The sequence below is a fragment of the Helianthus annuus genome, chromosome 12, assembly GCF_002127325.2.
Source record: "Helianthus annuus cultivar XRQ/B chromosome 12, HanXRQr2.0-SUNRISE, whole genome shotgun sequence".
NCBI lineage: Eukaryota > Viridiplantae > Streptophyta > Magnoliopsida > Asterales > Asteraceae > Helianthus > Helianthus annuus.
Genome location: NC_035444.2, coordinates 12,922,025 through 12,947,701, shown reverse-complemented (window position 1 = coordinate 12,947,701; position 25,677 = coordinate 12,922,025). Strand labels below are relative to the sequence as shown.

The following is a 25,677-nucleotide window of genomic DNA, read 5'->3' as shown; positions in this document are numbered from 1 at the left end:
CCACTTCCACTCGGGAAGTTCAGGCTGTTGTAGCAAGCCGGACGGCTTTTGGTGCTCGGCTTTGACTTGAGCACAAGTCAAGCACTTTGCTACGTGGGCGGCTACAGACTTTTTCAAGCCTATCCACCAATAATTTGCCTTTAAGTCTTGATACATCTTGTCAGCACCAGGATGGACTGAGTATTTGGAACTATGGGCTTCCTGGAGAATAACATCTCGTAGTCCTCCATAAATCGGAACCCATATACGTCCGTTCAGCCTAAGAATTCCATCCTTGCTAAGAGTCAACTGCTCCTCGGTTACTCCCAGCTTTTCATTAGGGTAATTAGTTTCCAACACAGCCTCTCGCTGTGCAGCTAATATCCTCTCAATCAAATTGTTCTTGACTTCAATGCTTTTGGCATTGATTCGAATGGGTTTTACCCTTTCCTTTCTGCTCAAGGCATTGGCGACTACATTCGCCTTGCCGGGATGGTACCTGATCTCGCAGTCATAATCATTCAGGGTCTCCATCCAACGGCGCTGTCTCATGTTCAACTCTTTCTGGTTGAACAGGTGCTGAAGGCTTTTGTGATCAGAATAAATCACAAATTTAATACCATAAAGGTAGTGCCTCCACAATTTCAGTGCAAATACAACGGCACCCAACTCCAAATCATGGGTGGTGTAATTCTTTTCATGCACCTTTAATTGCCTTGAAGCATAGGCAATCACCTTGCCCTTCTGCATAAGCACACACCCCATGCCCGTGTGTGATGCATCGCAGTAAACTACGAATTCATCTGTACCCTCTGGTAATGTCAGCACAGGTGCGTTGCTTAGCTTTTGCTTCAGTATTTCGAAGGACTCTTGCTGCTTTGGGCCCCAAATGTACTTTTCTTTCTTCTTGGTCAAGGAAGTCAAGGGCGCAGCAATCCTTGAAAAATTTTCAATAAACCTCCGGTAGTATCCTGCTAATCCCAGGAAACTACGGATTTCGGTAGGCGTCTTTGGCTCTTGCCAGTTCATGACCGCCTCTACCTTAGCGGGATCCACTTGGATACCACGCTCACTCACAACGTGTCCTAAAAACTGAACCTCTCGTAGCCAGAATTCACATTTCGAGAATTTGGCGTAGAGTTTCTCACGCTGTAGTAATTCGAGAATGCAACGGAGGTGCTTCTCGTGGTCAGTTTGGTTCTTGGAATATATAAGGATATCGTCGATGAAGACTATGACAAATTTGTCCAAATACGGCTTGCAGACGCGATTCATGAGATCCATGAACGCAGCCGGTGCATTCGTGAGCCCAAAAGGCATCACTAGGAACTCGAAATGACCATAGCGAGTCCTAAATGCTGTCTTATGTACATCCTCATCTCTGACCCTTAGTTGATGATAGCCCGATCTTAAGTCGATCTTTGAGAAGTAGCTCGCTCCTTGCAGCTGATCGAACAGATCATCAATCCTCGGCAAAGGATATCTGTTCTTTATGGTAACTTTATTTAGCTCTCTGTAGTCGATGCACAACCGCATCGATCCGTCCTTCTTCTTTACAAATAGGACTGGTGCTCCCCAAGGAGATGAACTAGGTCTGATAAAACCTTTCGCCAGCAGTTCATCCAACTGGGTCCTCAGTTCTTTCATTTCCGTTGGAGCTAGCCTGTAAGGTGCTCTTGCTATTGGAGCTGCTCCAGGAATGATGTCTATTCTGAACTCCACTTGTCTATCTGGTGGCAAGCCAGGTAGTTCTTCAGGAAAAACCTCAGGATATTCAGAAATGACAGGAAGATCCTCGATCTTCGGCTTAGGTTCTTCTATTATCACCTGGGCCATGTAAATTACACAGCCTCTGTTTAAACACCTTGAGGCTTTGAGCATAGATACGTCTTCGGGTAACCCGTACTGCGTATCTCCTCGAATGGTAAGCGATTCACCACTCGGAGTCTTTAAAACTATTTGCCTCTTGCCGCAAATGATTTGGGCCTGGTTATGGGATAACCAGTCCATGCCTAGCACAATGTCAAAACCCGCTAATTTGAAGGGAAGTAGAGATAAAGGAAAAGAATGGTTCCTAATGGATATTTCGCATCCTTCTAGAACAGTTGAGACGGTTTCTATCGTGCCGTCTGCTAACTCTACTTCGTATTTCATATCAAGGGTTTTGATAGGCATATTTAGTAGTTGGCAAAATTTCTGGTCTACAAAGGATTTATCGGCGCCAGAATCGAATAGTACTCTTGCAAATATATTATTTACGAGAAAAGTACCTGTAAGCACGTTGTCGTTCTGGACCGCTTCCTTTGCATCCATGCGAAAAACTCTCGCATTTGACTTCTTTGTTTCTTCCGCCTTCTTGGCATACTTAGGGCAGTTACTCTTGATGTGCCCTTTTTCATTACAACCATAGCAGGTTGCATCCTTGATTTTCTTGCACTCCACAGTCTTATGATCCTTGGACTTGCATAGTCCATAGGAAGGAGTCTTTGGTTGCGACTGTGAGTTCGATGCAAATCTGCATTTCCCAGAGTGGGGTTTCTTGCAGATCTTGCAGTTGGGCCTTTCACCAGTTTGCCCATCCTTCTTTGCCTCCGACCCTCTTTTGCCTTCACCGCTTCCACGGTGCTTCTTCCCTGATCTTCGTGAGGTATCATCCTCACGTTTTCTTTTCTCAGCCTCCTTGTTCCTTAGTGTCCTCAGACGGACAGCGTCTAAGGTAAGAGACAAGGAAAGGTCAGTAACTGACCTGAAGGTCGTCGGCCGAGAGGCCTTTACACTCGCCTTTATTGCGGGCTCCAAGCCCCCAATAAAACGGGCGATTCTTCGGGGTTCTGGTGTCACAAGGTATGGGACCAGACGAGACATTGTATTGAAACTCGTCAAATATGCCTGGCAGTCCAGGTTCGTCATCACCAGTGACACAAAGTCAGCCTCGATCTTCTCAACCTCATGCTGAGGGCAGTAGTTTTCCTTAATGAGAGCAATAAATTCCTCCCATGTCATCTTGTACAAAGCAGACTTACCAGATGCCTGCACCAACGCCCTCCACCATGCCCGGGCCTCGCCCTTGAATGATTGGGACACATACTTCACCACATCCCTCGCTGCACACCCGCTGATGTCCACAATAGTGTCCATCTCATCTAGCCAGGTGATACAATCAACAGCACCTTTCTCCCCTGTAAATTCCCGGGGCTTACAAGATACAAAGTATTTGTAGGTGCAACCCTTAGCATTTGATGCATCAGTATATTCTCTATCGCGATGAATGCTGTTCTCAGTGGACGAGTGTTTGTCGTCATCTTTCTTGGGTTCAGAGGGTGGTTTGGAGTGTGTCTTTGGTTTAGAGGGTGGTTTTGACACGGTTCTGCCTTGGGACTCAGTATATTGACGATCAAGAGCTGCCTGAACAGCATTGTCAATCAGAGCCTTCAGTTGTGCGCCTGTCAATTGCACTGGCGTATTGTCGTAGTCATCATCATTAGTATGGCTATTTTCTCCGTTGGGATCCGCCATTGTAACTTGAATTTGTTACAGAAGATAACAAAATTTTATTCAGGAGATTATTATATAATTGTCTTTTATGACAATTTGTCAACCATGGTACCGAGACCATATTTGGTTAACTTATTACTTCATTACATATTAGGATTTGAATATATCCTATTTCAGCTATATAAATAGTATTGGCGGCATAAAGCCTAATCATGATGATGTTTTATAATATTAGCCGAGATTTCAGAGAATCAAAGGCATAGAGAATTGAACCGTAGTTCTTTTATCTCTTTCTGACAGGGAGTCATAGACCACCACTGCCTTTTGTCTTTATAAGACAATTATTACGGCTCATAGGCACTACACCTCTAATGGGTGTTTTAATATGGTTGGCCCGTAGGCACTACATCTCTAATGGATGTTTTAATAAGGTTGGCCCGTAGGCACTACATCACTAATGGACGTTTTAATAATACTGGCCCGTAGGCACTACATCACTAATGGATGTTTTAATATGGTTGGCCCGTAGGCACTACATCACTAATGGATGTTTTAATAAGGTTGGCCCGTAGGCACTACATCACTAATGGATGTTTTAATAATACTGGCCCGTAGGCACTACATCACTAATGGATGTTTTAATAATATTGATCACCTTCATTGGTGATTTAACCCACGATTTATAAATCATTTAGTTGGGTTTTGAAATCCTTAAAGGATTATTGTATAAGAATGACGTGCGTGATTTTAACGAATCACATCTGCCATGATTGTTAACATGCGTACAGAGGTTAACCGGGAATCAGAATCTTTTCAATTAGGTCGTACCATCTTGACTGGATCTTAAAAGACACCAAGCTAGGTTTCACCTTTTAAGATTCTTTATTTAGGCAGATCAATTAAAAGGATTGGTTTTGATTTATTTTATACATATTAAAACAAAACTCATAACATACATTCCATAATTTCAAATACAATTACATATTGCCCTAAACGGGTCTTTCAAATAGTACATACCTCCATAGAGGCTTAAAATGAGTGACAAGTCCACGCAGGGACTAATACAAGATAGATGCCCATGCAAGGACTAAAGATAAGTCCACGTAGGGACTGAAATACGATAAGTGTCCACGCAGGGACTTATTTCAAAGTAGGAAACACATTAGTACAACTATTAAGGGCTAATGGTCACGTTTCTTCTTTTTGCCCTTTAGTAGGTTCGCCAAGCCCTTGAGAAATCCTCGGTGGCTCTTTTTCTCTTCTTCGAACTCTCTCTCCACACGATCTAGTCGATGGAGTATTTCTTCCTGTTCAGGAGGAGAGAAACGTGGTTGCGGCGCTTGTTGCGGAACTGGAGGTCTGGGAGGTATTGGATACCCATGAGCTGAGTAGTCCGGTGGTCCCATGTTTCCATGTGCTCCGTCAGGGTAGCGCGCATTATATCTTGCCGACACCACATATGGGTCGCGCTCATAGCCGTAGTTGTATTGTGCTTGTGACGGTTCGAACGGGTTATAAGCTGTTGGACCCGTGTAAGCAGGTATGGGTTGGTCATACCCAAATGGTGGCGAATTTTGTGCAGCTGGTGCGGAGTTCGCCTCCTGTATAGGACTTGAAGGTCCTTCTTCTTGTAGTGGCGGATAGTGGCTACTACTAGAATGTCGAGGAGTGCTGAAGTGGATACCCCCTCCTCCTCGTGTAGACATACGAGCATTTGTCCTTCTACGCCTTGGCGGATCAGGTATTACTGGTTGCGCCGGTGGCGGAGGTGGTGGCGTAACTGCCACAAAGCGTGAATCCTCAGAGGGATCCTGTGGATGTCGCGGTTGTTGTGATGTCTGTTGAGGTGGCGTGTAGTACCACTCATGTCGGTCAAACATCGCTTGGAAACTGTCAGGTCCTTGATAGGGCGTGCCATGGAAGGATGACCCATCAGAGACTTCTATCGGATGCGTGGGCGTACCACGCGCAGGTTCAGTTGGATCAGTATCTTCATCCATATGGTCCTCGGAGAAGTGATCTTGTGGCCCTAGTGGAACAAAACCTGAAGGTTCCTGTATGTAGTCAGCCAGATTAAACTGACCTATGTAGTAGGGAGTAGGGTCGTCGTAATTTCGGTGCGATACCGAACGTTGTAGAGGTATGAAGGAAGGTTGTGGGTTGTTGGGATCATTTTCTGAATTTGGCCCAAAGGAGTGCCGGTAGGATGGCGTCGAGCTGTGCGAGGTGGAATGCCTCGCGGGTTCGTAAAGATCTCTCCGTCGTTGTGGCTCTTCGCTCCGTGTCATCGAAGGATGTCTTGTACCAGATGGTCCAGCTTCGTTATCGTGATGTGTCACGACTTCTCCTCTGCCTCTTCTTCCCCTTCCTCTTCCTCGGAATATAACAGGTGGCATTTTCCTGCTCCAAAACTTATTTAAAAATCGAATGGAAAAATAAAGACAAAAAGGAGTATTAATCCGAATTTGTCCTAAGTTATTGTCTAGACTCAAGTATGTGCAATTGTGTCATTGAGATTAAACACATTAGGATAGTGTTTAATTCACTCAATGTTGGCTCTGATACCAACCTGTCACACCCCGATTTCCACGTGTCTCACCGGTGGGCCCGGTAGGGGATTACCGTGACGATGTTGGCAACAATATAGTCAAACCACACAATTATATAATGCACAGTGGAAGCTTAAGATAAATATATAAACTTCAACCTCTGGTTGTAATATCAAATGTATTACAGAAGTTAAATATATCCACAGCGGATCAAAATAAATAAATGTTGTTCATTCAGATACGGCATCGAGTTTGCGAGACTATTCGTGATGCTTAGGCAGCTAATACCAGCCAAATTCGTATAGTACCTGCACTTAATCTTTTTGGGGAAAATACGTCAGTTTACACTGGTAAATACATTCAACTGACACATTTGAAAATGTTTATTAAAATTGATTTGAATGCACAAGGCACAAACTCTTTTATAACTTGGGAAAATTATAATAAAATCTTGTGAACGTTTTACATGTTCTTTTATGCGTTCAGTAGCCCGGGTCGTGCCGGGTTAAAGATTTATAGACACACCACATTGCGTAAAACCGTAGTATAAAAACCAACGGCTACGTCTTTTAATTTAATGTCGACACTTTATACCGGGTGTACGCCTACACCGGGATGTCGATGGTCGTGGCCATTTCGTAAAATGATGCCAAGGATATCCGGGACAACGGTCATTAAACCCCCCAAAGGCTTTTAAGCAACAAAACTGTTTAAATGAGCCGATCATATTATTTAAGCAACCACCTAAGCGATGGAAGAATATAATGCTCAATCAAGCGGTATTAATATACCGTAACCCAAGCCCATATAGGGGAAATAAGTTAAAGTATTTACCTTTGCAAGTATATTTCCTTAATTTGGATTAAATCACCGATAGCTTTTACTGGGGCTCCTAATCTGGAACGAAGGTTTTAATTAACCTCTTAGAATCCTAACGAGTCGTTATAATGGCCGTAGCCTAGACCGGTTGGTTCCGATATATATAGATATGGTTTAATCGCGTGAAAGGCGAAAACCGAGAATGGAATGTGATTCTGCCCCAAACAAGTTCAGAGACTTGTTTTATATGGGTTCAAGGTTCACACTCTGGATTTTGGGGTTCAAATAATATAATTTGACCCGTATCGGCTAATTTATGAAAACTAGTTTCATAAGCCGAACCGTGCGCGCAATAGGCGAAACGGTTAACCATGAGAGTCGTACGCTTATTTCCTAAGTCAATATGCCTTAAATGGGTTGTGGTATTAGTAGGATACCTTCCGTGACGCCCGTAACGAGTTTAAGTTAATATTATGCCCCGTAGGGACTTTTCGGTCATTTTAAAGACTTTAAAAAGGGCTTTTCGAGTTCTACAGGAAATCTGAGTTTCCCGAACAGCTTATAAAGCTTAAAATACTTTATTTATTATTTAAAATCAGTAGCAACTGGAATCGGGTCAAAAGACCTTGTAGAACTCATGTTTTGGCCGAAAAGGGCATATTCGGTATTTACCGAACCGTAGCCATAACCGCAGGTTATGAACGAGGTAAAAATTATTAAAAATCTTTAAAATTCCCAAAATATTATTTTAATACAGTGGGTAAAAGTTTTTGTGACGAAATCTTGGGTTAGATGAGCGTTATGCTAATTGCGCCGTTAATTACTAAAATTTATTTAATTTGCGCTATTTAGCATAACTCTTATTCTAGACCTCGGATTGACGTGAAACTTTAAGGACATGCTTAGATTTTAGTAAGCAAGGTTCTGGTCCGTTCACGTGTCCGAAATACTCTTTTTATTTTCAAAAGGCCGTTACGGTCAACTTTTAGGCGAATGACGGAAATGCGCAAAAGACTCGGATAACTCATGAACCGATCACAGAGGTTGATACCATCATGTAACCTGGTCCTAAGAGAGTCCTAAGGTATATCTATACCTCACTAAAACAGGTCAGAACTGAAGTCAAAGCAAAAGTCAAACTTTTGCGACATTCGGCTCCGAACCGGGTCAATATAGCAAACGGTCGATTCAAACGAGCGCAAACAAGTTTATATACTTATTATCATGTTTTATGATTATCAAAACAGGTTCCTTAGTATGTACATTACAGATTATGCATAAATCGCTAAAATAGCTTTCTGTTGACTTTTTAACCGCACGTTTGACTCGATATTTGACATAGTTAGAGTGGTGATCAGGGGGAACCCTTTTAGAGGTTTATTACCCACATAAATACCAAATCATAACCACTTTTGATTCGTCATAAGACTGAACCATTTGCAAGTTATGGTAATGACAACCGTTAGTTACGACGGTTGTGTTTATGAGCTATAACTATGGAAATATAAGACCAAAATGGTTGTGAACGACTTACAGAAGTGTGTTCTTGCTTATAGAGCAGAGAAGAGGACTTGAGGGCTCTTGCAATGACCAGAGATGTGTGTTTTTGGTGTTGTGAATGTTATGTGCATAATGTGGCTATTTATAGCCAATGCCAAGAATCTATGATCATTACAATCACCTACAACAGTCCAGAGATGATGGGTAGGTGTCCCAGAGGGCTATGGGTCGAGTAGGGGGCGCCCATGCTCCATTAATTGAGGTTTGATCGTTCACAATGCTCAAAAGGCAAGAAACTACAAAGTTTCTGCATCTGGGCACTTTACGCGACCCGCATGGGAGTTCCCATGCACTTTTATGTGGGTCGCCTGAGTTTAAGAAATCAGACGCGTATTTGAGATGGCTCGCGGCCCGCCTCAACTTAAGCTTAAACTTCACGCGGGTCGCGAGAGGTTTGTTTTTCAGATTTTTAAAATCTTTTGTCATGATTACGAAATCCTGGTAATTAATAACGAAATCTTTCGTAATGATTTACCTGACCTTTCGGGTTTGAAGGGGTAACTTTGCGGTTTGGCCCTCGGTTATTTACCGATAGGGGCCTCGTGTAGTTTACCCGCATTATTAAGTCCCCGTTTAGTTTATTAGTTATTCAGAAAGCCTTAACTTTCATTTTTGACGCTTTTAACCCTTCTTATACGAATGCGAGTATAACTCTTTCGTTTTAAAACGGAACTTCGCGGAATTTATACAGTATATTCTAGTGAGCGTATAATACTGTTACGAAGCCTTGGGAACGTTAAAGGGTCACTCAGAGGTATTATTAAACATGTTGACACAGTTAACCCCTGTAGTTCGTAACCTCTCACTTTCTCCCGCGTTTCGCTTCCGTACGATTTATGATTTATTCGTTTGAAGGTACAAGCATTTATTTAGGGTTATTATACAGTATATTTACCCTTGTTGACATTTATAACCCTCGAATTTATATACTTTCAAGGTTTGTCAAAATTAGTCTTTTATTTATTATAGATGCCACGTGTAATCAAATGACACGTGTTAACACATCATTGGACACAAAAATTCGAGGTGTTACAATGTACTCTTATTAGTATTAGTATTCAGTCTACCTCTTATTTCCAGATTACAATTTAAATTGTTATACGGAATTATTAAGTTTAATGCGTATGTGGATTAATATTGTTTATAATTCAGTATCTTATTGATTTTTATTTTATATACTATGCAATTGGTTCCGGTTATAGTTAATTCCGATTATTTTTATACATAATAACTTTAAGAGAAATAATAGTTACTGGATATTTTTGAATCTTTTTGCTTTTTATTTTTATACCATGTAATTGTCTCCGTTTGTAGTTAATTTCGTTTAATGTAACACATAATAAGTGAATATTATAAAATTTTATTGTATAAGCATAGGATTAGGTTCAAACGTGAACAATTTCTCCAGCGTGAACTGCGTGAACTAATCTGGGCCCTTGATTTTTATGATCTTGAGATTTTAATTGAGTGGCATGATGGTAATTATTTGGTTTATTTTTACCATTTAATTAAATACACAAGGGTATGATGGTAATTACACCATCAAAAGAATTCAAATAGGAAACCTAAATTGTTTCCATTATTTAAAATCTAATCAAATCAAACCCATTCCTAATTTATTCTACACGTCAACAATCACCTCCACAATTCATATGGCTGATTATTCGATTCTGGGTTTTCAATATTCCAATCAATATTACCTTTTTATTATTTATTTTACAACTTTTCTTGTTTGCTGTTGTTCGCATGAAGATGGTTATGGTTCTTTCACAATTTCAAGCTTTACTTACACTAAAACTTTCATCAGACCTTATGACTGGCATTATATCAGAGGTGATGATCCCCAAAATTAACCAGCCGACACCCTGCTCTCTCCTCGTTCTCTTCTCCGGCTCCGGCAGCCGGAGCAACGCCGGCCACCTTCATCACCCCGATATCCGACCGCACCCCCACACACCCAAACCACCACCGATTTGATCCCGTCCTTCACGTATGTGTAGTTTCACTGGTGGATCTTTCGCAATCTCCAAACTTTTATTTAGTATATCATTTCTCTCTATATCATATTGGGATTCAGTATGCATCCCACAACAGCTTGATGAATGGTAATTAAACCTCTTTCAACTTCACATTTGCGTTGATGTTTTGTTCTGTATCTTGCTGGTTGAAACCCTCCTTTGAGTGTCTTTATTGATGTATTAAATATGATGGTTAGGTGTATTGTATTTTCTATTTGACTGCACATGACAAGATTGGTTTTTTGTCGACGTGTTCTAGGTTTCATCTGTTCGTGAAGGTAGGTCAGTTGACAGAAGATTTTACATTTTTTACAGGGACAAAAAGGCTGCATTTGAGGGCAGACACGAGGGATGATCGAATTGCAGACGAAATTAGTTGCTGAGTTTTGATTTTTTTTGATGTTGCTATGATGTTTTGCTCTGTTTTGACGAAATTAGTTGCTGTTTCGCTCTGTTTTGATGTTGCTCTGATGTTTATCGCCGGATCTGATGTTCAATTTTTGATGTTGCTCTGTTTTTTAATGCGATGTACACATATGTATTCTGATTTTGATCTGTTTAAATGCGATGTACACATGTGTATTCTGATTTTGCCCTGTTTTTAAGGCGCTGTACACATGTGTATTTCTGGTTTTACTATGTTTTCAATGCGATGTACACATGTGTATAGCGTCTGTTTTGTGATATCTCATATTTGTTTTGTGTATTGAATTTGTGAAGTTGTTGATGTACACTTGTGACTTATGCAAAGTACTAATTGCTGAGTTTTTTGTGTTATTATAGGAGACGTCGTAAACGAGGAAAGTGGAGATGGAAGGTCGATAAAGATGATTCACGTATGTTCATTTGCTTGGTCGATAAGGATGATTCAGCATACAACGCGGTGAATAGTTGTAAAAGACTATGCCTTTTTTATTTTTCCGATTATGTTGCGTTTATTGTTTTCACGAAAATGAAACTTGTAATTGTATGTTTTTTTTTGTTTGGCAAACATTATGGAAATTGTTATTTGCTTAATATAAAAGAGTTGTACAGGTTTTGTTTATATGTATGTATTATATAGCTACTTACACATATGTACCATGCTGAGTACACATGTGTACTGTTCAATTCATATCCAGGTACACATGTGTATACCGTTGAAATATGAAGGTTACGCGGATCTTAAAAATCATAATCCGAATTCTGGTGGTAAAATCTGAAAATAAAAATGAAATAAAAGATATTGTGGATAATGATTTTAAAATAGGAAAGATGTAACTTAATTCAATTACTAAAATAATGATTTAAATCTAATTTTTATATAATTACAATCATACCCTTAACAACTAAAAAGGAAATCAATGGTCCAGATTAGTTAACGCAGTTCACGCATGGGATTAGGTTCACGCTGGAACCCTACCCTATAAGCATATATAAATTTTAATGTGTATTACAATTACAATTTTTTTTGTTGTTCATTCTTCCATTGTACTAATAACATTATTATACATTCATATATTGTTTAAGTTAACAACTTAAATTACCGTTATTATATATTTTGATACTGTTTTAGAGATTTTTAATTAATGTTCTTCTATGTTGTAATACACAGTTAAACATGCTTACGTGATTTTTGTATTATATTTAATTTTTTTTATTCTCATACATAATAAGTTTTTGAATTAAAAATTTATTGTGTAATCATAGCAAGAAATAACAGATAGTTTTTTTTAATGTATACATAAAGTTTTTTTTTTATTTCTTATATCTTTTATTGTAGCAAAATTTTATCATAAAATGGAGAAGCTTGGTTCTGAATTGATTGTGGACGAGATTTTCATGAGGCTGCCTGCAAAAGCTATAGGCCGTTTCAAGTGTCTATCTAAATTTTTTCGTGATGAACTATCAAATAACAATTTTGAGATTACGCATTCTAGGCGAATTATAACTTCGCTACAAAAGAAGCTTCTTTCCTTAAAAGACAACACAATTATTGTTGACAACATAGTAGGGGGTAATTTGCAAGCCGATACAAGCAAAACTATAATTTCTCCATCTAATGTCCATCCTTCATACTTACGTGTTTTAGCGTCCTTTAAAGGTCTGATCTTAATTTGCAATGAAAGGATGTTTTGTGAGCTCATTCTTTGGAATCCAACAACAAGGCGCTTTAAAATTTTGGCTGATGACTACTTTGATCGTAATTTTGAGCGAGACGCTTCTACTGGTGGAATGTACTTTGACGACTCGAACGATCTCAAAGTTCTCCACATCAAACGTTACCGTAATGTTCTTACTGTACGAGTTTACTCACGTCGTCGTGAGTCATGGAGAAAGATAAATTCATTTAACGTCACTAATTATGCTTCAACATATTATTCATCGTCTCCCGGAATTTATTCTGGTAGAAACATTTATTTTATGGTTTCCAATTATTGGTTTCCACCAGGTGAGAGACACATGGTAGCTTTCGACGTTGTCTTCGAAACTTTCAGCACAATTCCTTTTCCCGAAGTTTTGGATTTGAATCCTTGGCAAGGACATTTTTTGAGCATAGAAATGAAGTTGCACGTCATTGTTGTTGGACGGTCTGAAAACCTATATGATGATTTGTTCAAATTTGAAGATGAGGCTTGGGTCAAGGTGTTTTCTTTCAATACGCCTCATGTTGTTGATTATCTTGAAAGGCATCGAAGGAATAATATAATTCAAGACAACAAGTGGCTCATAACAAGCATCTGGGGTGATATTGTAGAAGTTGACCTTTCCAACGAATCTTTTGAGTACCTACAACATGTTGATGACTACACTGGTCCTAAAGGAGCTTTATTTATCGAGACCACTATGTCTCCTATAGTTTAAATATTTTTATATTATTGTTTCAACTGCTTAATCTTATATCCTATCTTAAACTGAATAACTGAAGACCTTATTATACTTTCTTTTTTCATTGGTTTAATACAACATTTGAAGTTATGTATTCACATCAATTGTGTTTTGTTTCTGTTTGTGAATTTTTTAATTTTTGTGATGCATTTATATTGTGGTTGTATAATGTTAATTTAGGATAATATAATTGACGTATCAATTACTATATAATACATAAGAATAAGAATGTTTAGAATGTCATACTTAAATATATTTAAACTTTACTACAATTTTGGAATGTCGCATGCTTAAATCGTATCACATTATGATTTCAGGAATGTCTAAAAGAAAAAACGAGTTTTCATCTGAATCTTACAACAAAGGAAAAGAAAACATTTCTAACGGTAATGTCGTTAATTTAAATATCGATTTTTATTTCATATAGTTTTATTTTATGTACATCTTTATACATAATTTAATCATGTTAATTACAGGTGTTCCAGCCATCTTAAATACGAATGCATCTACAAATATTACAACTGGTCATACAAATGGTAATTTAAGTTGTTATAAATATTCAAATCTTTTTGCTTTACCATAAAATTAAATTAATTTTTATATTGTATTACGTTTATTTTTTTATCATGTATATCTTAACAAACAATTAGTTTTGCTAAACTGTCTATATTTTTCCCTTACAGTTCGTAGAGGTAGAAGGCCATTATCGACAATTACTAATGGTACTAATTTACTAACTTTTTTTACTTTCCTGTTTTTGTACATTCATGTTCATTGATTTTTAGCTATTTTTTCCATATTCTTTATAAAATTAATTTTTATGTATGTTGTTGTTTTAGTTGTTGTTCCCACTGTAACACAAGATCAGGCAAGACATAGTCGAAAAATTAGGAAAGTATTATTGGATAACAAAATATCTAAATTAGATGGATGTCCATCAAATGTTGACCATACAATGGTCATAACAACTGATTCGATACCCACTCTTTCTATTCCGACCGTTACCCAACAATTATCTGCTTTATCTGCAGGTTAGTTTGTATTTTGTTTTTTTTGTAATTTATAATAGCCGTATTTAGAATACCTTATTTTACTAAACTTGCATTTCACAATATGTTTAATTCAATGTAATCATATATTTTTTAATGTTATTTTTATATAACAATATTTAATAATTTGTATATATAGATAACAGCCGTTTTAGGGAAGTAAATTTGGAGAATACAAGATCTCATCTGAGAAATAGTATATCATATTCCAATAGGAATATACATAGCTCTCCTGATCTAGAAGCAACTCCAAATGTCATTACTAATCGAACTGCATCATTCATGGGAACAAGTAAATACTTATTAACTTTTATACACTTCAATGTTTTTGTATATAAATTTATATCATGAAGATTATATTTTTTTATATATATTATAGGCAATTTAAGTTGTGTTACGAACAACGGTACTCCACCAGCAGACGCTACTCCCAGTCATATTGCATTTAACATTACGTCATTTAGTGACACCTCCGGTATTCTTCAAAATTCTTCTTTTGAAAGGTTGTCATCCGGTAAACGTAAGTTAATTGGTAGACCACGAATTACTTCTCCAATACCAATTATTGACTTTACCTAAGAGCAAATTGTGGTTCAAGATCCCTTGAAAGGTGTTTCAAAAGGTACATTTCAAATAATTTGTATTCTTATGCACAAAAAGTATTAAATTTGTCGATATAATGTTATCTTCTTTATTAAATAACATTGTTAACATTTTTTTGTTTATTTTCACAACAGATTATTTGGACCATGGTGACCAATGCGTTACTTGTGAAGTATGTAATGCAAAGTTGTGGAATGCAGAAAAAGGAAAAGGAAGAAAAAAGGATGGAAAAGTTTGTTATTTCATTTGTTGTTCTTATGGCATAGTAGAGCTTCCAGATTACAAAGATGCAAGAGGAAGTTATCGAATCCTGTTTACTAACAATGGTGATGAAAGCAAGCACTTTTTGAAAAATATTCGCCGTTACAATTCTATGTTCGCATTTACTTCAATGGGTGGTAAGGTTGATTCGACGGTTAACAGAGGCAATGGTCCTTTTTGCTTTAGAATTAGCGGTGAGAATTATCATACAATTGGAAGTCTTATGCCAATCAACGGAGCTCAACCAAAATTTTGCCAACTATACATATATGATACTGAGAACGAAATTTCAAACAGGCAATCGATATTTAGGTAAAGTCCATTTTATATTGTTACCATAAATCCATTTTTCAGCTTATTAGTTCATATTTCATTACAAGTTGAATAATCTTTGATAACATTTTTGTAACAGGGGTTCAGATGGTGCATCTTCTTCTTCATCGGCAAATGTTGATCTTAAACTAATCGAACATATAAAGGATGTACTAGACAATGACAATGAGTTGGTCAAAAATTATAGAAGAGTTAGGGATTCCTTCCAATGTGAAACTTCGAATAATTGGAGCAAGAGAAAAAGATGGTCGCACGTATAACTTACCAACGGCTGGTGAGATTGCTGCTCTTATTGTTGGTGATATCGAAAATGTGGTTGACAATAGAGATATTGTAGTTGAGACTCGAACAGGTGAACTAAAAAGAATTAGTGAGTTGCATCCATCATATCTTGCACTACAATATCCGATTCTGTTTCCGTACGGAGATGATGGCTACAGAATTGATATCCCTTATAGAGGTGTTGTTGATGTTGTTAATAAAACACGTCCAAAGTGTACTATGAGAGAGTTCTTTGCCTATCGTATCCAGGATCGTATAAATCAGTTTTCATTAATCCTTAATTCTAAGAGGCTTTTCCAGCAGTTCTTGGTTGACGCGTATACTATGATAGCGAGCGAGAGACTTAGGTACATACGATATCAACAAAAAGATCTTAGGTCCGACACATATGAAAGCCTCCGTAAATTACGAAGTAAAGGTCAAGATGATATATCTAAAGCTGGAAAACGTATTTTTTTGCCGTCTTCTTTTACTGGTGGAGCACGATATATGATGCAAAACTATTTAGACGCTATGGCTCTGTGTAAGTGCTTTGGTTATCCAGATTATTTTATTACCATAACATGCAATCCAAAATGGCCAGAAGTTCAACGGTTTCTCAAAGACACCAATCTTAGTCCGGAAGATAGGCCTGATATCCTGTCTAGACTCTTCAAAATAAAACTCGATTCAATCTGCAAAGATTTATAAAAGAATCATCTATTAGGCAAAGCTTCAGCAGGTAATGTTAACAAAATAATTCAATTATTAGTCATCATCAAAGCTAACACTTTGTTTTATTTTTCTGTAGTTGTTTACACTATTGAGTTCCAAAAACGTGGTTTGCCTCATGCACATTTATGCTTATTCATGGAACCTGAATTCAAATTACCTACTGTGGACCATGTTGATTCATTTATATCTGCTGAAATTCCAAACAGAGATGAAGATCCAGAATTATTCATCCTGGTGAAAGAGTATATGATACATGGTCCATGTGGTAATGCTAGGTTGAGCTCTCCATGTATGGTAGATATGAAGTGTTCAAAAGGCTTTCCAAAAAAGTTTCAAGATCATACAACACTAGATTCAAATGGGTTTCCATTATACAGAAGGAGAAACAATGGTGCCTCTGTTGTGAAAAATAAAATTGAGCTTGATAACAGGAGTGTTGTTCCTTATAACAAAAAATTATTGAAAAGATATCAAGCTCATATCAACGTTGAATGGTGCAATCAAGCCGCGTCTATAAAATATCTTTTTAAATACATCAATAAAGGTCCTGATAGAGCCACTATAGCTGTTGTGCATGGTGATAATCAACCGGAAGAGCAACCACAAGACGAGATCAAAGAGTATTACTATTGCCGCTATATATCAGCTTGCGAAGCATCTTGGAGGATATTTGCTAACGAGGTACATTATAGAAGACCTTCTGTTATGAGGCTTCCATTCCATTTACCTGGCCAACAACCTGTTGTTTTCGGCCCTGACGAGGATATTAACTCCGTTCTAAACAAACCTTCAGTTAAATCTTCAATGTTTCTATCATGGATGGAACGTAATAAAGACCTAAATGACCTGTTGGCACGTACACTTACATACGTTCAGTTCCCTATTTTTTATGTATGGAAGCTTGACAAGCGAGTATGGGAACCAAGAAAAGGGAAAAAAATCAATTGGCAGGATTCATTCCGTATCTCCATCTTTAGGTGAAGCGTATTTCTTGAGAATTCTTCTTAACAAGGTTAGAGGACCAACATCGTTTGACGACATTAAAACAGTTAATGGTAAAATTTGCGATACATACAGAGATGCTTGCTACGCACTTGGTCTTTTAGATGATGATTCAGAATATGTAGAGGCAATAAAAGAAGCAAATTTAACTGGAAGCGCTTCATACATTCGGAATTTATTTTCTACGATGTTGTTATCCGGTAGTCTTTCTAGACCTGAGGTTGTTTGGGAAAGTTCGTGGAGATACATGGCGGACGATTTTGTTTACAGATTAGCAAAATACCATCGAGTTACAAGTACGTTTTGTTTACACTGAAATTTATTAGTTATATTTTTTGAAAAAAAATAATTTGATGTGTTCATCATTATTTAAGTTATTTTATCTTATTATGATGAAATGGTTTCCATATTCATAAGATGAATTTTTTTTCTTTCTTATTTCGTAGCGTTATCAATTCCGGATCACCAACTGAAGAACTATGTCTTGGTCGAAATTGAAAAGTTTTTATTGCGAAATAATTCTTCTTTGCGAAGATTTGAATCAATGCCATATCCAGATATGTCGTCTTATGGTATTTCCGATTGTCGTTTGATATACGAGGAGCAGGCATATGATACAACATACCTTGGAAATCTGTACGATAGTCAGTTGACAATGTTAACTGATGAACAACGCTCTGTTTTTGAGGAGATTATGGCAGCAGTAAACAGTGATAACGGTCGGATTTTTTTCCTTTATGGCTATGGCGGAACAGGTAAAACATTTCTATGGAAGACATTGTCCGCTGCAATTAGATCAAGAGGTCAAATCGTCTTAAATGTGGCTTCAAGTGGAATTGCATCGTTGTTGTTAGATGGTGGCAGGACTGCACATTCCAGGTTTAGCATACCGTTGAATCTTACTGAAGATTCCGTATGCAATATAAAACCAGAAAGTGATCTGTCTAAATTACTTCATGAGACTAAATTGATAATTTGGGATGAAGCACCTATGGTTCACAAACATGCATTTGAAGCGCTCGACAGAACAATGAATGACGTTTTCAACATTGACACATCTCTCAATTCTGAAATCCGATTTGGAGGTAAGGTTATTATTTTTGGAGGGGATTTTAGACAAATATTACCTGTTGTTCCAAATGGTGGCAGACAAGAGATTGTTAATGCCTCCTTATGTTCGTCTTATTTGTGGAGTAAATGTAAATTGATAAGACTAACTAGAAACATGAGGTTGGAAGATCTACGGCTGATGTTGATGAAATAAATAGTTTTGGCAAATGGCTTTTAGATTTGGGTGAGGGTAACGTTGGTGGTCCAAATGATGGAGAAGCAACTATTGAAATACCAAGAGATCTTTTGATTACTGATCCATCTGATCCAATTGGAAGTTTAATTGATTTTGTTTATCCATCAATCTTGGAAAACATAGACGCCCATAACTATTTTAGTGACCGGGCCATACTTGCACCTAAAAATGAAGTTGTTCATGAGATTAATGACAGGTTGCTAGCAATGTTTCCTGGTGAAGAAAAAGAGTATCTTAGCTCTGACAGTCTTTGTCCGTCTGAAGATGTAAATTCTACTCAACAAAGACTTTACTCTCCGGATGTGCTCAATGGTCTTAAAATATCTGGCCTACTAAATCATAGGTTAGTCCTTAAAGTTGGTGTTCCAGTCATGTTATTAAGAAATATTGATCAACGGAATGGATTGTGCAACGGTACAAGGCTACAAGTAAAGAAGCTGCACAACCGTGTAATAGAAGCGGAGATAATATCTGGTTCAAATATTGGTACTTGCACATATATCCCTCGATTAAACTTGATACCTTCTGATAAAAAGATTTCTTTCTCTTTTCAAAGAAGACAATTTCCACTGGCTGTATGTTTTGCAATGACCATCAACAAAAGTCAAGGTCAATCTCTTTCAAGAGTAGGTTTGTACCTCAAACAACCAGTATTCTCTCATGGTCAGTTGTATGTTGCCTTATCAAGGGTGAAAACAAGAAATGGTGTCAAGATACTCATACTTGACAATAACGGAAAACCTACGGATAAAACAACTAATGTGGTGTATAAAGAGATATTCAACGAATTGTGATATATACATACTAAGTGTTAATAAAAAGTTATTACATGATCTGTTTAAATATGTGTATATATTCATAACATTTAATGTAAACAACTATTATTAATCCATATTATCTTTCATCAACCCGTGTAATACACGGGTCCTTAGGCTAGTTTAGTTCTTAAACAAATATAAATGATTGTTTTAGATAGTGTTGGATATCCATGTATAAATGACGAAATGAAACGGATTATTGCAAAGTAAAGAAAAAAAATGATTCATGATGGAAAAATATGTGAAAATAGCATTTTTCACAAATATAGGAAAATGATTTTTTTCTATTTTGGACTAAAAATAAATATAATAAAATGAGCGGGTTTTATATATTTATTTGTGGGTTTGTGTTCTATGTTGGAAGAGTTTTGCAACGAACTACACCACGTCCAAAACGGAGCTAAGATGAATGAGATATCAATGCTCAAAGTTGGGTGTTTGAAACATTGAATGCTGAAACAAAAGGGAAAGTAACATCTTGTCCCACATAGGAGGAGAGATGGAACTTAAATGGGTATTTAAGTGGGAACTCTCCATCCTTATTGTTTCATGGAAGCACACAGTAAGGGTACTCGCGAAGGGTGCGGAGCACCCCAACTCTCACACGCGCGTGCGTGGCGTGGACGATGAGGCGCAATGTGGCTCTTTGATGGTGCACTTTGCACTTCGCATCACCACTTGAGAGCTGCAAGGACCAAGTGGTTGTAGTGGCGTATGGTACATGGGTCCTGTTGTGGCGTGCTCGTATAGGCTCGCAGGTGACGTGGCGCACGCGCGCATGAGCGTGCTGACCTACGCGCGCGCACCAGTGTGTCTTGCGCGTGCAGAAGCTTCCAGCATTTAATGACGAAGCAGTTTCAGTTCTGCATTCGAAACTGACGAGTCAAACTGTTATAACAGCGAATTAAATGACGTATTAAATTACATTGAAGACGTTTAATGCAATTTAAACCTCTTCTTTAATTTTTTTGACTGTTTCGACTTAGGAGCTGTATAAATACAGCCCCATACCCAGCTGCAGAGCATACCAGTAACACAACAGCACTTGCAATTCTCTACACACATCCTACTGATCTTCTTCTTGCATTCTTCAAGGTACCCTTCGAGTTGTAGGCCATCTCCGGCAGTACTTCTGCTCCGGCTGTTGTACCCTGGGAAACAAAACAAGTACTCCTGGGAGACTCGGAATTTGTTTTAAGGGGAGCGTGTGTACACGTGCCTCAGTCTTTCTTCTGCATCTTCTTTTCTTGTATTTTGCTTATTTCAGTTGTAATTGTATTGTAATTCTGCTTTCTTTATCTCGTTGTATTGTAACTAGTAATAAAAATTTGTTTATTTTATTTAATTACGCGAACGGTTTCTACAATTCAATCTCCTACTTTCACCCTTTATCATCGCTGCTACCCTGCCATCACCTACCGCCACCCGTTGCCGCTCGCGCCGCCGCAACCACTACCACCCCCGCCACCCACAGCCACTGTCACCACTAACTACCATCACCGCCGCCGCCACACACCACTAGTTTTATAACATGTCTTTTCCTCCTTACCAGACAATAAGATGATTCATCTCATTTCTTGCCTATTTCATTACTTTATCTATTTTATTTTATTTTTCGTCCATTTTATTACCCTATATTAAATATAACCTATTTCATTATTTATCCATTTCATTTTTTTCCGACCATTTTATTACCCTATATTAAATATAACCTCTGAGATCGGAAACACATAACTTTTAAGCAGAACTATAGAGTTTTTAGGTTTAAAAGAAGAGGAATAATATATTTTATTGAGTTTTTTGGTTTAAAAGAAGAGAATAATATATACATGATTTTTAAATTTAAAAGAATACACACATTTAGAATGAGAATATTATATTATTACCTTAGCTATCCTTAATCGTCTTTTTTCTTTTTCTAAATGTTGGTTTTTAGTTATCCTTAATCGTCTTTTTTCTTTTTCTAAATGGTGGTTTAAGAATGTGGGCCTCCGTTTGACCGTTTCCGGTTGTTACGCACTTAAACTTCCCTTGATTTCATAAGAAATCCAACCAACCAAACTTTTTTAATGCAACAATTGCAATTATGTGAGTAAACTGTCATTTTGGTCCATGTGGTTTGAGCACTTTTGCCATTTTAGTCCAAATCTTAAACTTTTTAAATCTAGGTCCCTGTGGTTTCACTTTTATTGCCATTTTAGTCCAAAATCAAAAAATCCCCTATTTTAACTGTTGAAAGTTGGTTGTTTTGTATTTATGTACAGGGGCATTTTTGTCCATCTTAGGTTTTGGCTAATAAAATCATGTTATTTTGTTCTTTTCCTCATGGCAAAATGGTCAAAACCAACAAACAGGTTCAAAACCATCGATAACAACAAACTTCAAGTGGGTTAACAAAATGATTCAATCTTTAACCAACCAACAAGTTCATAATCACTCTTAACTACAGAATTCAAAGTGGGTCAACAAAAAAGATTCAATCTTTAACCAACCAACAACTTCGAAACCACTCTTAACAACAAATCCCAAGTGGGTCAAACCAAAATTCAACATTTTACCTCATCTTTCTTTGGATTTGGCTTCAACAACCCTTTTTTAACAAACTCCTTCCTCTTCAAAGCAACAGAGTCATCAATCTCAGAATACAAATCACCCTCAGAATCATCATTGGCTGTAGAAACAGACTCATCAGGAGCATCTTCAACATCTTGAATTGCTTTAAGAAAAATGGATTGATCTTTCTCATACTATGCCTCTTGGGCCTTGCGTGCACATGCTATTATGAGGTCCAGTTGTTTGAATTTGAAAACACCGTGGACTGTGTCTTCTGGGGCTTCAGGTGGGTCAATGTCAGCCGGGTTTGGATAGTGTTTGCCATCGTGGTTAATGGCGAAAAGGGTGAGGTTAGTGCGGTGGAAGAAGGGTGGGAGGCGATGGTGGAGTGGTGGGTGGAGGTGGGGTTTAGTGAGAGAAAGAGAGAACAGGGATGAGAGAGTCTATGGAGGGTTTTAGTGTTTAAAGATAACAGAAGTAAAGGGATAAGGATGAGGTTTAGGGGATATGGATCTGGAACAAAATAAAATAAAATAAATAATATATTGACCATTTTGCCCCTATAAAAAGGACAAAATAATCTGATTTTATTAGCCAATTATTAGGTGATTTTATTTTTGGAACAAAATGGCAATAAAAGTGAAACCACAGGGACCCAGATTTAAAAAGTTTGAGATTTGGACTAAAATGGCAAAAGTGCCCAAACCACAGGGACCAAAATGGCAGTTTACTCCAATTATTTTATTTTATTATATTTAATAAAAGTGTTTTAAGTCATAAACCCGGAGGGTATGAAGGGCGCCATCATACCATACCACCTCACCTTCGATAGCGCTCTCTCCGGCTTCACCACCCACACCCTGCAACTTAAATCGGGGCGCCATGGGTTGTCCGCCACCATGGTAACGAGAAAGAAGCTATGTTCAGGTGGGGCCCACCGCCCACATGCATTTCATCCAATAATTTTTTTTTTGTTTAATAGGGGGCGTTATCCCAACCTGCAAGTTAAGGAAGGGCGTGATAAAGCCCCTGACTAACGTGGAACTGACGTGGCGCTGATGTTTCCTGATAAAGCTCATACATGCTTTATCCCACACCCCATAGCCTAACTAAAATTCTAAAATAAAGTTCTCTCTTACATCACCTTTCCGTCCATATATAGAAATATTAAACATGAAAAACATTTTTGTAATTGAGTTGTATCTTTATATAATTTTTGTATATACTTAAGTTGTTAAAATCAGGGACGGATCTAGCTCAAAAATTTAGGGGCATCCCAATTTTTTTAGAGGTCAGGAGTATCATTGTATAAAACTAGAAAAAAATTGTTACACTACGAAAAGGTACATATAAGGGGTTGAGAAATAACCCGTGCTACCCCTTCGCCCCTAGTTAAAATCATGTCTTACGTGAAAGATCATTCACGCATAAACCTATCACTCGTGTATCACCGGCATATGTACTATAAGTAGACAAATTTCACACACACAAGACATGGATTTATTCATTTTCGTTTGTTACTTAAGACATGTGACTTGTACAATAATAAGCATCAATAATTCACTAGGATTGAAACATACACTTTGTAATATTAAAGTCCAATTCGCATCCCATGGGGAACGGGTCACATGCTATAAAAATGTTATATTTTATATGATATGTATACCACATTAAAAAAAACCAGTATTTTTCTGATTTTGTCTATATATTTTTCAAGCTTAATTTAGGGGGTGTTTGGCCTAGCTTTTATTTTTTTGACTTATGCTTATATTTTAAAGTAGCTTATGCTTATTTTTTTTATTTGATAAGCTATTTTTAAGTGTTTGGATTAGCTTATATTCTACAAGTTGATTATTAATAATTAATCTTTAGTTGTTTGTTAAGTTATTTTGTATCATGGGAAGGGGTATAATATCATTGTGTGTAATAAGTAAAAAACCATCTTCTTCAAATAAGCTTATTCAAATAAGCTAAAAAACCATGTTCCCATAAGCTTCTTGGAATTAGCTTATATAAGTTAATAAGCATAAGCTTAAAAAGCTAAACCAAACACTCATTAGTGCTTATTTTGTAAAAATAAGCTAAAAAAGCTATAAGCTTTGATAAAAAAAGCTAGGCCAAACACCCCCTAATTGTCTCTTTTCGTATTGTATTGTATTGTACGACTGTTATATAACATAATAATCTAGATCATTATGTTAGCAGAATAATTATATAAAATGTAATATAAATACAGAATACTAGAGGATTAAAATAAGACCGATTATCGCACCTTATATATTAAATTAAAATTAAATATATAAACTTATTGAGATAATGGAGTGTCGGCGCCCAAATAAACACAAACCACCCCTTTAACTTTGCTTTCTTCACAAAACACATCCTCCAATATGAACCACCGCTTTAAACAAAGGCAGATCCTAAACAAATGTAAAGAGATAAAGGAATCTTTCTATATTTTTTTAACAAAATTCACTGACAGACACATACTTATAAAACAAAAATAAACATTAAAGGATCTAAATAGAATATGCCTTTATTTATAAATCAATTTCATATTTTTTTAACTAGAAATTTGGATCATTGAGGGACCACTGGAGTATTATCATATCACCAGCGGAACCACCTGATCATATCCATCTCCACTAGGCATAATGCTTATACACCAATTCAGGAGAAAACCCAATAAATATGAGAAAATCCCCTTGTGAAATAGAACCCATGACCTATTGGTCACAAAGATATTTCATATCCCCGATATGTCACTAGGCTATAAAGCTACGAGCATAAATCAATTTCATATATATTACCACTATTAAAGTCAAGATTTTAATATTTTAATATGTACACTTCTAAATGTTAAAATTAACGATGACACTGATTTCAGAACCAAAGGTATCTTGAGAATTACAAGAAGTGTATAATATGATTATATTGTTTGCTTTAAATGTGATACAAATGACAATAACAACCCATCACACTATCTCATTAACTCATCAATGTACTACATTACAAATGTTTTATGTGATTCTCACAACTTTCAACATGTAATATGCTCATTTCATTGTAAAGTTGTATGGTGTGAAGTGATTACTCACCTCCACATTAGCCACTTACGCCTCCAATACCACCGCACTGAGCCTAAGGAGAGCGCCATCATCCCTTCCACCATTCCCTTGGCGAGCCCCAATACCAATTTCCTTTTTTTTTTTTTTTTTTTGGGAGCCAACCAAGTACTAGCCAATTAGGTTTCCTTTAAAAAAACTTTAATTAAACAATGTTGACCCATACCATGCTACTTAACGTTAAAGCCCCTCACCTGCGTGGCACTGTCATAACACGATAACTAGCATGGGGACCTTTAAATTACATCACCCAGCTAGGGCTGTCCTTTTTTTATCTGAAACACGATCCGAATTCGAAGCCACCCGAACCCGAATACATCAAACCAGACCAACCCGAACCTTA

General features: G+C 37.3%; 2 protein-coding genes across 2 annotated transcripts; both read left to right on the top strand.

Moving 5' to 3' along the window:
• The first annotated feature begins 12,199 nt into the window (after positions 1–12,199).
• LOC110892469 (F-box protein CPR1-like) lies at positions 12,200–13,264 on the top strand. The gene has a single exon (XM_022139630.1). The coding sequence runs from the start codon at positions 12,200–12,202 to the stop codon at positions 13,262–13,264; it is 1,065 nt and encodes a 354-aa protein (XP_021995322.1).
• Positions 13,265–15,693: 2,429 nt separating this feature from the next.
• Positions 15,694–19,632, top strand: LOC110892468. Its single transcript, XM_035981190.1, has 5 exons — positions 15,694–16,339; positions 16,607–17,336; positions 17,431–17,828; positions 17,979–18,731; positions 18,821–19,632. The coding sequence occupies exons 1-5, from the start codon at positions 15,694–15,696 to the stop codon at positions 19,630–19,632; spliced, it is 3,339 nt and encodes a 1,112-aa protein (XP_035837083.1).
• Positions 19,633–25,677: the final 6,045 nt, after the last annotated feature.

Coding starts and splice junctions, on each gene's coding strand:
- LOC110892469 (XM_022139630.1), top strand. CDS start 12,200: ATGGAGAAGCTTGGTTCTGAATTGATTGTGGACGAGATTTTCATGAGG.
- LOC110892468 (XM_035981190.1), top strand. CDS start 15,694: ATGACAATGAGTTGGTCAAAAATTATAGAAGAGTTAGGGATTCCTTCC. Junction 16,340..16,606: donor TTTAGACGCTATGGCTCTGT/GTAAGTGCTTTG, acceptor ATTTTTCTGTAG/TTGTTTACACTATTGAGTTC. Junction 18,732..18,820: donor GTCTTATTTGTGGAGTAAAT/GTAAATTGATAA, acceptor AATGGCTTTTAG/ATTTGGGTGAGGGTAACGTT.